Source organism: Acanthopagrus latus, chromosome 2 (assembly GCF_904848185.1).
Source record: "Acanthopagrus latus isolate v.2019 chromosome 2, fAcaLat1.1, whole genome shotgun sequence".
In the NCBI taxonomy this organism is placed as follows: Eukaryota; Metazoa; Chordata; class Actinopteri; order Spariformes; family Sparidae; genus Acanthopagrus; species Acanthopagrus latus.
The window spans coordinates 31,909,649-31,923,360 of NC_051040.1; the positions used below are offsets into that span (position 1 = coordinate 31,909,649).

The following is a 13,712-nucleotide window of genomic DNA, read 5'->3' on the forward strand; positions in this document are numbered from 1 at the left end:
GGATCTGAAAGAGAGAATTGTTGTTCCACATAAAGGTGGCCTAGGCTGTAAGAAGATTACCAGCACCCTGAAACTGAGCTGCAGCACGGTGGCCAAGACCATACAGTGGTTTAACAGGAAAGGTTCCACTCGGAACAGGCCTCGCCATGTTTGACTAAAGAAGTGCACGTGCTCAGCATCATATCTAGACGTTGTCTTTGGAAAATACAAGTATGAGTGCTGCCAGCATTGCTGCAGAGGTTGAAGGGGTGGAAGGTCATGAGACCAAGATAAACATATTTGGTTCAGATGGTGTCAAGCAAGTGTTGCGGCAACCAGGGCATGTGAGCTGAGCAGAGCGGAGTGTGCGAAATATAGTCGGAGCGCAGAGCGGCTTTTAATCCAAAGGCCAGTGCGATGGTTCCATTTCGCTCCAGTTCCGTTCCGATACCAGTCTCCACGAGTCTAGGGCATGCACAAGTCCACACAGACTCACTGTGTGCCTTTAAGGGTTAGCCTACATCAGAGGTCATTCGTTGAGAGATGGAGTTTGTAGAATATATTGAAAAGCACTCTTAAAATGTAAATTGATAATCTGAAAATGTTGGCCGAGTAAATCAAAAAAGCATCATTTAGAATGCAAAAGCTGAAATGGAGATGGTCTAGCTGAAAACATTTGTGAAAACAAAATTGTAAATAGCAATGGAAAAGAGACAAAATAAGCATGAAATTTGTTGCTCAGAATGGAGAATAGTCAAGCTTAAATGAAAATGTGTTATTAATTAAATCACAGGGCAATAATGAGTATGTCTCAGAAATAGATTTTTTCAGACTAAAGCTGTCATGATGGTAAGTGAAATTGATTAAAAAAAAAAAAAGAAATCTGTGAACTTGTGAATGGTACTTTGCACATGAGCATGTGGAACTCAAATCGTAAACTCTACCACTGACTACCCTATCAACACAAGGAAATATTACACACGCACACAAACACCTAATTTGTTGTGCTCAGCTCTGGATTGTGTGTTGTGTGTCTCTTGTGTTATGCAGTTGTACAGTTGGGATAGAAGCAGTTCACTTCCCTTCTACTGGGCCATGAGGAATAGTTTTCCTTTTCGGTTGAAACATACCTACTGCTCTATTTTACTAGCACAAGTGCAAAAACCAGTGTCTAGCAATCAGTCTTGGGTGAATGGACTCCCTCTTACTTTGATTCATATAGGTGCAGCAGCGCAAAGCGCAAAAGAGATGTGGTGTGAAGAGGTCTGGTGATGAATCAATACACTTTAAACTAGTGACATTACTGGTCTCAGTAAAGCATGACAATTACAGCTCAAAAAGAAGGTTTACAAAAGCAACGCGTTACATTAATGTATTACTTGTAGCAGTAACAGAGTAAAATAATGCGTTACTAATAATACTTCCGTAATATATTACTACATTCGCGTAACACATGGCCGAGCCTGTATGTTCTTTGTTCAGTCTCTGTTCTGATGAAGCCTAATCTTCTGAGTGCACCCTAATTTACATTCTTGAACCACATATACTTTTTATGTCCCATTCCTCCAATGCACATTTCAACAGGTCAGTGATGTTACTGCCAGTATGGCTCTCATGCATTTTCCCCTGTCTGCAAAACATAAGAAATCAGTTTTCTCATCGATGTGGTACGATGTGATCGTAACATAAGACTCAGTGGCCCTCGACTTCCAGCCACCATTCTTTCTGCTGAGAAAAGAGATGTTTTTACTATTTGCTCCACCTCTTCATATATCCTGGGCACAGCTACCTCTGTAATTTGTTTGTGAGTCGGGGTCACATAGCGTGGCTCCATGGTGTTTATCATGTACCTGAAGCCAGTGTTTTCAATCACATTATAGAGGTGCAAATTGTGACAAATAATATGCACCGCCGACTCTGTAAACTTTGGTCCTCGAGATGAGGTAGATGAAAGTCCGTTTCTGTTCAGCGTAGTTTGTCTCGCGTCGACAGGTTTTGGTTGCTGTAGTAATGCTTTTGTATTTGCATGGTGTCTGACAAGGTGAGTTCACAGGGTGGTTGTGTTACCTGAAAAATCTATGGCAGCGTGACAGAACTTGCAAACTGCATTTGCTTTATCCAAGTCCATGCTCCCTGGTTTGTTTTTGAAACCAAATTGCACCCACACATCAGCTTTGTATTTTGAAGGTGCCGCTCTAATACCATCAGTTGACATGCTGCTTCCATTTCTCACTCTGCCAGAAATGGCACCCGCCAATTCGAGGCAACCGGTCATGCTGCGACTCCTATAGGAACGGAGGTTGTATTTCATAATCTGTTTAAAACATTTTTTTCCTTCAAAATATCAATCTTTGGAGCTGGAAATCGATGCAGTATATCACACAAATAAATATCATGATATATTGCTGTATTGCCATTTTTTTTATCACAGCCCTGATCAATACCCTGTTTTTTAAGATTGTACAGTGGTATAGAAGATGTCAGAAACAAGTGAGACGTGAAGATTTTTAAAATAAAGTGTAATGTTAAGTGTTGGTCAGTCTTATTAGGGCTAACAACCAATGAATACCAGCTTGTGATCTGTATAGATGAGATCATCCACAGGTCAGTCTTTTTTTCCTTCCTTTTGGATGCAAACAAACACTAGAGACAGATTGAGAACTGCTGGTAGTGACATGCCTAAAAGTCATTGTATTGCATTTTTCACGTCAAACAATAAAACATCCCAAAGGTTATGATTTTAATAACTTCACCAAGGAATCAGTCTCCTTCTTCTGCAAAAGACTCAAGACCACGAGTCCATCCCATGCCCCCAACAAAAAGAAAACCAAACTAGAACTACAAGCAGTTATAAACGGGGGCCAAGCCCCCCTGTGCGACTCGGACCCCATGCACCGCAGAGCCCACAGAAGTTGGCCCCAAAGGATGATTGGCTCGGGGCAAAAGTGAGGACACAGGCCAATGTCTGAGCCGTGGTATTCACTGTAATGGGAAGTGCACTGGAAGTGCAAAAGGCTGAATGTGTGCTGATTTGGATTTGTTGAACTAAGCCACGCCCACATTGACCAGTCATGACCACCTTCAAGATATGGCGTCAGGATTGGCCCTACATCATACCGACCAAATTTCGTAAAAATCAGTCGGCCGTTCAAGAGATATAAACTTCCCATCTTTTTAGCACCCCCTAGTGGCCAAAATTCACCAATTTTGGCTCATCCCTTCCCAGTGTCATGGCAACCAAGGATTTAGAATTTGGTGTTAATAGCATTTAGTTTGACCGAGATATCAAACAGTTTACATTTTCATAGCTAGCTACAGCAATTTGTTTGTTAATAATTTGCACATTTTTTTGACTGTGCAAAATTCTTTGATAACTTTAGATCAGGTCCAGCTGAAGAGTATACTTGCCAAGTTTCAGGCAGATCGAACAAAATCCCAAGGAGGAGTTCGAAAAAGTAGTTTTTCCAGTTTTTGTGATTTAGCGAACAAACTTTCTAGGCGGAAGTGGGCGGGGCCAGTCGCAAAGTGATTCAGCTCCATTCAGGGAATCTGGGGACCAACAATCCAAATGGCACCACCCTCCCTTGCAAGGTTTAGCCTGCAGCACCACTTTCAGCCAGAGAAAAATGAAAATAACTAGAACTGCAAGCAGTTATGAACGGGGCTCAAGCCCCCCACGCGACTCGGATCCCGCAGTCTGCAGAGCCCACGGAAGTTTGCCCCAAAGGATGATGGGCTCGGGGAAAAAGTGAGGACACAGGCCAATGTCTGAGCCGTGGTATTCACTGTAATGGGAAGTGCACTGGAAGTGCAAAAGGCTGAATGTGTGTCAATTAGGATTTGTTGTACTAAGCCACACCCACATTGACCAGTCATGACCACCTTCAAGATATGGCGTCAGGATTGGCCCTACATCATACCGACCAAATTAAAAAAAAAATCGGTGTAGCTGTTCAAGAGATATAAACTTCCAATATTTTTAGTGCCACTTTTAGCCGGAGAAAAATAAAAATCCTTACAATTACAATAGGGTTCTTAGCACCGCTGGTCGTAAAAGGATGACCGGCTCGGGCCCCTCTGGCTTGGCCCCCTAAAAATGGATATGCACTTGTATATTCTTATCTTTATCACTTTCATCATAGCACTCGTGCACTTAAGGCATCCTTGATGAATAGCAGCTTGCCAATCGTTTCTGTTCTATATTTTTTACTTTATGGATGGTGATATGTTGTGGGTTCTGTCTTGTGACAAATGTACTTGTTGTATGTCGCTCTGAACAAAAGTGTCTGCTCAATGTCCTAAATGTAATGAAGGGCAGTGAAGAAAAGATCTGTGGTTTTAGGTCATCCACAGAGAGGATGGAAATGGTAAACCGTGAGACCCAGCCAGTCAATATGTGTCTGTCTGTGTCAGACCCTTTCTCACAGGTTAGGTAATGTTACTGAGAAATGGCATGTGTGTTGATTGTGTCTGTAGATTGAAGTGAATTAAATAAGCGCCTTTGTAAGGTTTTGTTTACCGGTCAGTCCACTTTACACACCGCCAGGAGCAGAGGCTTTTTTAATGTTAATAATGCACATAAACTGAGCTGACTTGCCTTCATATAATGAACCCTGTTGACAGCATAAAGTAACATGGGAGCTAAACCAACCTGTTTTTACTACCTCTCAGCTCTGAGTCAGCGGCTTTCACAACAGAGACAGCGGTTCTGCTTCACCACAGTGATCTGATTAGTTTATAATAACAATAAAGTAACACTGGACAGATCATAAAATAGCAACTTTTAAAAAAGACGAAAGGTGACTGAAAAATTATGTGGACATTTAATATGATAGTTGTGTGTGTGTCAGGTTCATCCACTTTAATAGAGTGGGACTGGAAACACACTCATCATCCAGTATTACTTTTTCTATCAATTGTTAATTGGCAACGACATGATATAACTGCTTTGGCCATAGAATTTTGGATCCTAATACCTAAAAGACACACAGTTTCCTTGTTTTATGCTGCTAATTTAGCAGAGTTGTTATAATTTGTATTGACCTACATTTAATTAGAAGGACTGTTTTCACCCAAAAGGGGGTGGGGACGTGATGCAAGTACCCGGATGGGGTATCTCATTTATGCCTTGTTTTCATAACCTTTTCTCTTCCTGTTTGTTAGCATAAGGTATGTATTTGTGAGGAAGTTTTGTGTTTGTGTGCACGCTATGTATTCATTCATGTATTTTAAGTACTCATGTCTTGTAATAATCTTTCTGGTCTGTAATCTTTTTAGGTTTATTGACAATCACATAAGTACAAACCTTGTATTAAAGTGCTCTATAAATAAATTTGATCTTGATTTTTACATGTGACCTGAGTTGCACTTGTACTTGTGCTTTCCTGCCTGTGAAATGCAGGATGGGAAAGTTGCACAGGCTTCAGCAACTTAGCAACTTAACTCAAAAACTCCAGTATACCATGAAATACAATGAGATTTATGTGGAAAGGCTTAATTAATTTGACTCACACTGGTGAAGAAATTGGATTCAGCTAACTTAAATATTACAGTTTTGAATGCTAACATTACCTGGCAGAAGCCTCATATCCAGCATTGCTTCCCCCATACGTCACATCCAAGTTCTTTTTTTAAAATATTTTTTTATGATATTTCTTTTTTATTTGGCTTTATTGACAGTATAACTGAAGAGAGTGACAGAATCTGATTCAAGGACACTTCGACATGCAGCTCAGCCTTGCCCGGAGCCAGGATTTGAACCAGGAACCCTCCGATCGCTAGTCGACCTGCTCTACCGCTGAGCTACAGCTGCCCTCTGGTATCAGTTCTGCCATTTTATAGCCACTGAGGAAAGAACTGACAGTGGACTTTCCTACGTTTCCATTTTAGCTTTACTAGTCCTTATTTTGAGTTTCACATTTCATGTTTCTGTTGTCTTATTTTCGCTGCCGTTTACAATTTCATCTTTTTCAGATGCTTTCAGTTTGAGCAAATCCATTTCAACTTTTGCATACATTTTTCATTTACTCACCATAGCCTTCATTTTCAGATTATCATTTTACCGTTTGAATTTTCTATTTCATACATTTTTAACCAGATTATTCCTAGTTGTGCAGTTAAATAATAATATTTTGATGTATTTATATAAATGTATTTATTTGACAATTGATTTTCTATTTGGACTTATAATATAACTATAATGGCCAAAAATATCCTCAATCCAAAAATGCTCTGAGCGCTCTGAAACAACAATGATGTTCTAAGAAACCGTTTCTGACTGAATAGAGAAAATGAAGAAATGTATGTGCACGCAGGCTGAGAGAGCTGCCCCATCCCTCCCTGAAGGAGAGATATCTCTTCTGGAGTGAAAGTTGCAAAAATATAGCAAACAATGCAGCACCCAATACAAACAATGAATAAATGTTTCAAAATCCTAGTGGGGATTTCAGCCACCCCTTGCAAGTAGATGGAAGTTGCGAATCATTTTGTTGTGATTTTCTGGTGGAAATTCACAAAAACACCCCCACGAACGCCTCAACAACCCCCTTTCAAAGTAGTGCTGCCAGCACCTCCAGATGTTTTCTGAACGCCCCATCTAGAAACATTGGTCTAGACCTAAGGTTATTTTTTCCCAAATGCTTTTTATGGTAAATTCAGTGAAGTCATGTTATGACAACTGCTGCACACCACAATAGAACATGGCTGACATATGACATGAGCAAAGGAGAATACGAAAATATCATACAGTAGAAAGGTTGGAGTCATTCTGTTACTTAGTGTACTACTAAATATATCCTGCTAACTCATCCGTTTCCTTCCTTTTCCCATTCGTTTGTTTTCTGTGAGAATGTAGTATTAACCTGAGCTTTTCGATTACTCTTCTATGATGTTAGTGTTTTTGACTGCGTTATTTTGGTTATGGTACCACACAATTCCATCATATTCAACAGCAAAATTAAGTTTCTGTTTCTGTTTTCCATGAAGTAAGGTTTCAGCTACTGTACTCATGCACTCCTGGACAACCCTCCATCAGTAAATGGCTCTTTTATGGACCAATAATCCAAGCAACTCTGGGGGAACATGAGCTATTAGCTCTGAGAGACCAGATGTGGAGTTATTTTTCTCTGTCACTCATCTCTCTGTCTTCTCCCCCTGTATCGCTCACTTGTCTCTCTGTCTGTCACCCGCTGTTCACCTCTTTCATCTGTCCATATTCAGAGTTGCAATGTTTATCACCTGGAAAGCACAGATTTGATTGGCTGAGTAGCATCACGTGGGATGGCTTAACTTGCATGCAATTGGTCAGTGGATTTCCTGATCCACTAAACGCGTAAGTCTAGAAAAGCAGCACTGGTCAAAATAGAGGCGCCCCATCAAAAAGACTTACTTCAATAACTTATTGACTATAGGTCCAGGTCCGTTTACGAAATTGTGTCTGTGAAGTGTCCAAAGTGATGTCTTTATTCTTATGAAAATAAAAGTCCCCTGTCCAGATAATGTATTCGGAGACTGTGTATGGAGTCTTCTGGTACACGGGGTCACAAGGTCAATTAAGTTATAAGAAGTTGTTTACCTTGCAGAGAGGCAGAAAGGCCTCAGTTCATAGTTCAAAGAAGAGGCATGAACACATTAACATGCCTTTCTACGAGTTCAGGGCCAGACCTGTCTTCAAACTCAGCCCTCATTCTGATCAGCCACACACCTATGACTGCATCCTGCAGACACCGATGCTTCAGCTACCAATGGCCAGTGTGCAGAAGCTATGTTCAACACAAGCTTTTCTATTCCCCATTTTCAATTTCACATTTTATTGTCTCTATTTACTCAATTTATATTGTCGAAGTATCATTTTACATTCTAAATTTTCCTTTTAAATGTACTTTTTTTTTTCTTTTAAAGTTCACTGATGACCCGGTTCTTTCTCATCCAGTCATAAAATATGACTCTTTTAATTTAATCTTTTTTTTTTTTTTTATTTGGACGTTTTAATTTTAAATGGAAAATACCTTTCTTGCTGTAAATGCAGTGTGAATGATGAATTGCCCATTGCTAGAAATGCAGAAATTTCCTCACAATGCCTTAACAGCCAGAGTTTGAACTAGTAATTTTAAAGTCCTGTGCATTGACATGAGCAAAGTCATAACGCATGAAGGATGGGGAATAGTTATCTGTGTATTTGTTATGAACCCACAATCTCTTGAATCATAAAAGCTATCCTTTGCATCAGCTGTCTTATCCTTGGAGTCATTATCAGAGACCTGTGGAAAACTTAACATTTCCACATCTTCTTGATGAAGAAACCATTCGCCTTGAGAATAAACTTTTTCAGCTTTGGTATTTGTACATTTTGAAAGCTCCGTCGCCCCTTATTTATTCCCTCCTATTTCCGCCATTGCATTATTGTATTGCTTTCAACAGACAGAGGTCCTGGTTTAACTCTGATGATGGTTGTTGAGGCTGTAAATGTTAACTTATTGTAGTTGTAAAGCAGACATAAATGTCTCTGTCTTGGCAGACTGAAAAAGCTAACTGTACTTACTTTTGCTGATGCCGTTTCCCTATGCCTGATGCAATCAGAAAACGTTCAGTTTGAAGGAAGAAAAGCAAGGCTACAAAAACATATGTATAAGACTAGAGCTGTGTTGAAAAAATCGATTTTCAGATTCTGAATCGATTTGCATATTAATTCCTCATAATCGATTCGTGCGTCCGAAAATTGATTTTTAAAAATAAGTTTAAAACTTTTAAACTTATTTTTAAAAATCGATTTTCGGACGCACGAATCGATTATGAGGAATTAATATGCAAATCGTAGTCGCAGCTGTGGCTGTTTGAAATCGCTGCTTAGTATCTCTCGTTTAAAGTCAGACATTTTGATACCTCAGTCTGAGTTTATGTTGTCTGAGTAACTAGTTGTACTTGACAAGCAGTGTGGAGCGCAAGAAAAAAATGACAATTTGTCTGTGAGGTGACAGAGACATGTGGTGTGGTCGTAGGTTTAACAACCGACTTTTACAGTAGAGATACTGTAACGTTAACGTTAAGTGTAACCTAGCTACAAGTGTCATAACAATCATACCGGAGGGTAACCTTTAGCATTTCTACACTCAATGAAGTTGTAAAATGATGTAAACACGGTGGTGGCCAAGCTAGGTTGGGACGATAGGTACGTTGATGTATAATAATTTAAGAGAAAAACATTCTCCGCCGATTGTTCAGCCCCAGAGCTGTCAAACTAGCTTAGCTGGCTAGCCTGGTCTGCTAGCTACCTCGCCAGAAGGCTAGGTAATTAGCTCGCTTGTTAGCTAAGTTTAAAAGTTTTAAACTTATTTTTAAAAATCAATTTTCGGACGCACGAATCGATTATGAGGAATTAATATGCAAATCGATTCAGAATCTGAAAATCGATTTTTTCAACACAGCTCTATATAAGACAGACAAACACACACAAAGTAATACATTGTATATCCTGCTGATTATTGTCCTAACAGATTTGCTTGTAGCTGCTTTGTCTTGACCTTGAGTTATTGACAGAGATGTCTGTGTTGTCCCCTGCAGGCTGCAGCAGGGAAACTTTCAGAGGACAGGTTGCTGCAAATGTCCAGCTCTGAGCCTCAGGGCACAATGAGAGGCCTGGGCTCCAACTCAGATGATCGCTCTCGCCTCACCACTGCCCTCTCCTGTCTGAAGAGTGCTAATGAAACAGGTGAACATGACCTTACTCACAGAAACTGCATAAAATATAAGACCTTTTTTATAGTACAAGAAATTATACAGATTTTTTTCAAGATTCCATCGTAATTTTGATACATTACTATTTGATATGTTTAACAGCCATGCTGGTTTTACATTAAATGTATGTAATGTTAAAAAAAGGGCATTTTGCAAATGTTTTTCATCCCTAAAAAAACAGAATACAGCAGGATTACCAACCCAGTACAGTCATTATCTGGCCCCTAAAAGACCATGATTTACTGACCTATGTGTAAAAATGTGTACCTATCCTTTAAGTTCATTCTTTGCCTTGGAGATATTGTGGTCTTACAAGCTAAAAATGTAAATTGATGAAGTGTGAAGAATAATAGGATTGAAAAACTCCAGAGAAAAGTGAACTTTTTTACGCTGCTTTATCTGCATTTTCAAGGTCAGGAACAACATTTCATGTTGAATTCTTTATTATTGTGCCATATGGTGCATATCCCGACATGAATGAAAAAACATCCTCATCAATTTGACAACAAATAAAGATTGCTAAAAATTCTGCAATGCGAAAAAATACACCCAATTACCATTACTCATTGCAAAAATGGAAAACACAACCAAATCATAACTAATTTCATCTCATATATACAGTATGGTCAGAAAGTCTGAGACTAAGCACTTAGTGACTCTGATAATGAAAGTGTAATTTAAGATATTTTTTCATTATTATTGTTAGATTAGAAAACATTAATTTACTAAACTGACTTCACAAGTACCATCTATATGTAATGTGTGATGATGTGTGCTCTACCTGCTAATTTCTGATCTTTACTCTCTGACCTAAGGAGATGGCCTGGGGCCTGACTCAGGCTCCTGTAGCTCTGAGTCCCAACAGGACAGTGATGCCCTCTCTCCCATTAGCCCCTCCTCCAACTCTGGTAGCCCTCCCATTCCACTGCAGCCCACCAGCACCCATGGCCGCTCCATCTCCATATCAGTGGTACCTTATTCAAATGACTACAGACCTTTCATATCAGCTGATGAAATGACAGACGCCTTCACTGTGGAGCCAAGCACCCCTCCAACCACCCAAGCCTCAAAGACACGCACTGCCAAGCCCTCCCACACACCACCACTGTCTTCCCGAAGATTTTTGCAGCTCCTGCCCAACATCACAATGACAAGATGCAAGAGTCATGAGTCACAGCTGGCCAGCCGCATTGAAGAGCCAGCTACACACAAGTAAGTCTTACAATTGGTGCTACAGTCATGTCTCTTTACCTTTCAGCAGCTAAATATCAAACAGGAATATAGCTATGGAGATGTAAGTAATTGTATTCAGTCATAGCCTAAAAGCATAACTTTAATGATCATGTAATATTACGCCTTATTCAAGAGTCATGTTTGTCTAGAGACAATGTGGTCCTTTACCAGCCTCTCGAAGCACTTCATCATGATGGGGGTGAGTGCTATGTGCGGTAGTCACTGAGGGAGGAGACTGTGGGTTTTTTAGGCACAGGGATAATTGTGGCAGTCATTAAGCATGATGGTACCACAGCCCGGATCAGTGAGGTGTTAAACAGTCCTTCCAGAAAAATGCTGTTTTTTTTTTTTTTTGTGATTGTTGCGGGCAAAAATCCTTGATTCTGCAGTGCGTTTTCTTAATAAATGTGATGGAATATGTGGGATTTTTATACAATGAAATTGCGGGAACTTGCAAAAACTATGACAAGCAATCATACGACATCACAGAAAGTGCGAGGGGTTTTTAAGTTCTCATCTTGTTTTATTTCAATAAACACATGGCTCAAACTTACAAAACATTGATGAATCAAACAAGTTCAACATTTTTCAACTTTCTGCTAAGACATATGTGACTTTTTTGCAATGAAAATGCGGGGGTTATGAAACCATGCAAGCCCTGCATATTTTGCACAGAAATGGGCAATTTATGTGGCGAAAGTGCAGCGTATTTGAAAAAATGTGCCCCCCGCATAAATATGCAGACTTTGGCTTTGGTGATGTTTTTCATCACACTAACATCTTCCATGCACTTTTGAATGTATGCAGACACAGACTCAGTATACTATATATGTATATGATGATTGTCAGTAGCAGCTGCCTTGAACATATCCAAGTCAGTACACTCGAACCAGTCCTGTAATGCTTCCATGGATCCTTATGTGCATCACTGTGTAACAGGTGTTATATAAATATATATTTTTTTAATATTTCTAATAAAATATATAAACTCCAGTCAGACATACAGTTGCTGCTGCTGTAGCAGTTTTATTTTGGATCACACTACCTTGCTCAGCATGACCTGCCCTATTCTGCCTCCGATTGGCTACATCCTGCCCATTAAGTAACACATATGTGCAGCTCTCAAAGACTGAACAGAGGCAGATGTCTCACTGTATGTTACCAAACCATGGAAACAATAATGAAAGACGACAATATGTATGGTGTCCCAAACCATTATCTATCGTAACTCATACATGTTCAGACAAGCTTAATATTTTGTTATTTGCAGTTCTGTTTATACATTCATTTTAAAGATACTGCTGCATTTTTTTTCTAACTAATTTGGTCAGTGATGGATCTGGTACAGTAGGAGGCATCTGGGGCAGAGCTGTTTTGCAGGCTGGGATATGCAGGTGTAGACTTTGCTTTAAGTCACACACCATACTTCTTGTTCTTTAAGACATCAGGCGCACTCTGGCCCACCCTCTCTCACACATTGGTCAACATTTTGGCTAAGGTGGTAGTCTGCTCCGAATGCCATAAAAAAAAAAAAACTTTGATTGTACTATCAATTTATTTGTAGACATTTAGAAATTTAGCAAGCAAATGAGGGGAAAGTCTGGAAATACACAAGCCCACTTCTGCCAGGGTCATACTTCCTTGTGTCATTCAGCAGTCACGTATTTATAAATGAAGACAATTCACAAGCCATACCAATCCCTAACTATTATGTTATGATTTTCCTGCTTTCAACAAAATAACATGTCTTTTGTCAGCTAGTTCGGATGTGTCACAGGATGAAGTGGATTGCAAGTAGCTGTCATTTGCTCACTGTCCTTGCAGGACCTGTAAGAAAAACAAAGTACTGGCTGCTATTCATTTAAATGGCAGTGGGAACAGTACTGAGGACTCAGCACTGCGGTCACCGCTCCTGTCTGCCCAAACACCAGGCCCTATCCCAGCCTCAGCCCCATACATGATGCCTGCCAACCCTACCCTGCTGGACAGTTAGTTGCCAACACATACCCAACTGGATTTCTGCTCTAATGGTCTCTCTTTGTTTTTTCAACATAATCAGTCTAATGTCCTTCACAGATGTGACCATGCACAGGAGTTCCCCTCAGACGCTGAGGAGAGACATTGGCCTGGCTGTAACACACAGGTCTGTTACCACCAACCTCCTGCCCTGTTTAGAATAAAAGACTGGAGGACAATGTGACAGTTGCTATAAATTACAGACCTTGTGGTTGACATGTCACATCATTTTGCGTGATTGTGGGCTGTGAGGGAAGGTTACATTTCATTTATGTAGTTAAAGGTTACTGAGGGACTTTTTTGAGCAACTACTTGACACAACTATAAACCTATACAAATTAAGTTTTAGCATGAAGTTCTTCCATGAAGTTGGGTGACTAGCAGGAGATGGATTTGAAAAACAATGTTTTTTTGAAGATACAAAGGGAGAGCTATTCTTACTCTGAGTGCCAAGTATGAGTCAAGCTCATTGGATATGCTAGAGGGCATGACTGCTTTCTGTTGTAAATGTGTCTTCTGCAACCCCTAGCTGAGCTAGACAAACTACATTTCCCCTATTGTGTAGAATCTGTGGATTTAACTTAAAATGCTTTCCCACATATCTAGAATGACCATATTTTGTATAGTCTAGGTGAGTGTCCACAGTGACTGATTGACTGTTGTTGATGGTTAAACAAACATGCGTGTCCTCATACTATTTGGGATTTTTTTGGCTGACTGATTCTCCATGTCATTGCTGTGGTTACCTGGTA

The 13,712-nt window shown here is 39.9% G+C and overlaps 1 protein-coding gene across 1 annotated transcript in view; it reads left to right on the forward strand.

The window, feature by feature from the left end:
- ksr1b (kinase suppressor of ras 1b) overlaps nt 1-13,712 on the forward strand; it is a 33,528-nt gene that overhangs the window by 9,857 nt on the left and 9,959 nt on the right. The window contains exons 2-5 of the mRNA XM_037072690.1: nt 9,538-9,685; nt 10,527-10,923; nt 12,769-12,932; nt 13,021-13,087. Of these exons, the coding sequence (XP_036928585.1) occupies nt 9,538-9,685; nt 10,527-10,923; nt 12,769-12,932; nt 13,021-13,087 (776 nt within the window). The remainder of the gene's footprint in view (nt 1-9,537; nt 9,686-10,526; nt 10,924-12,768; nt 12,933-13,020; nt 13,088-13,712) is intronic.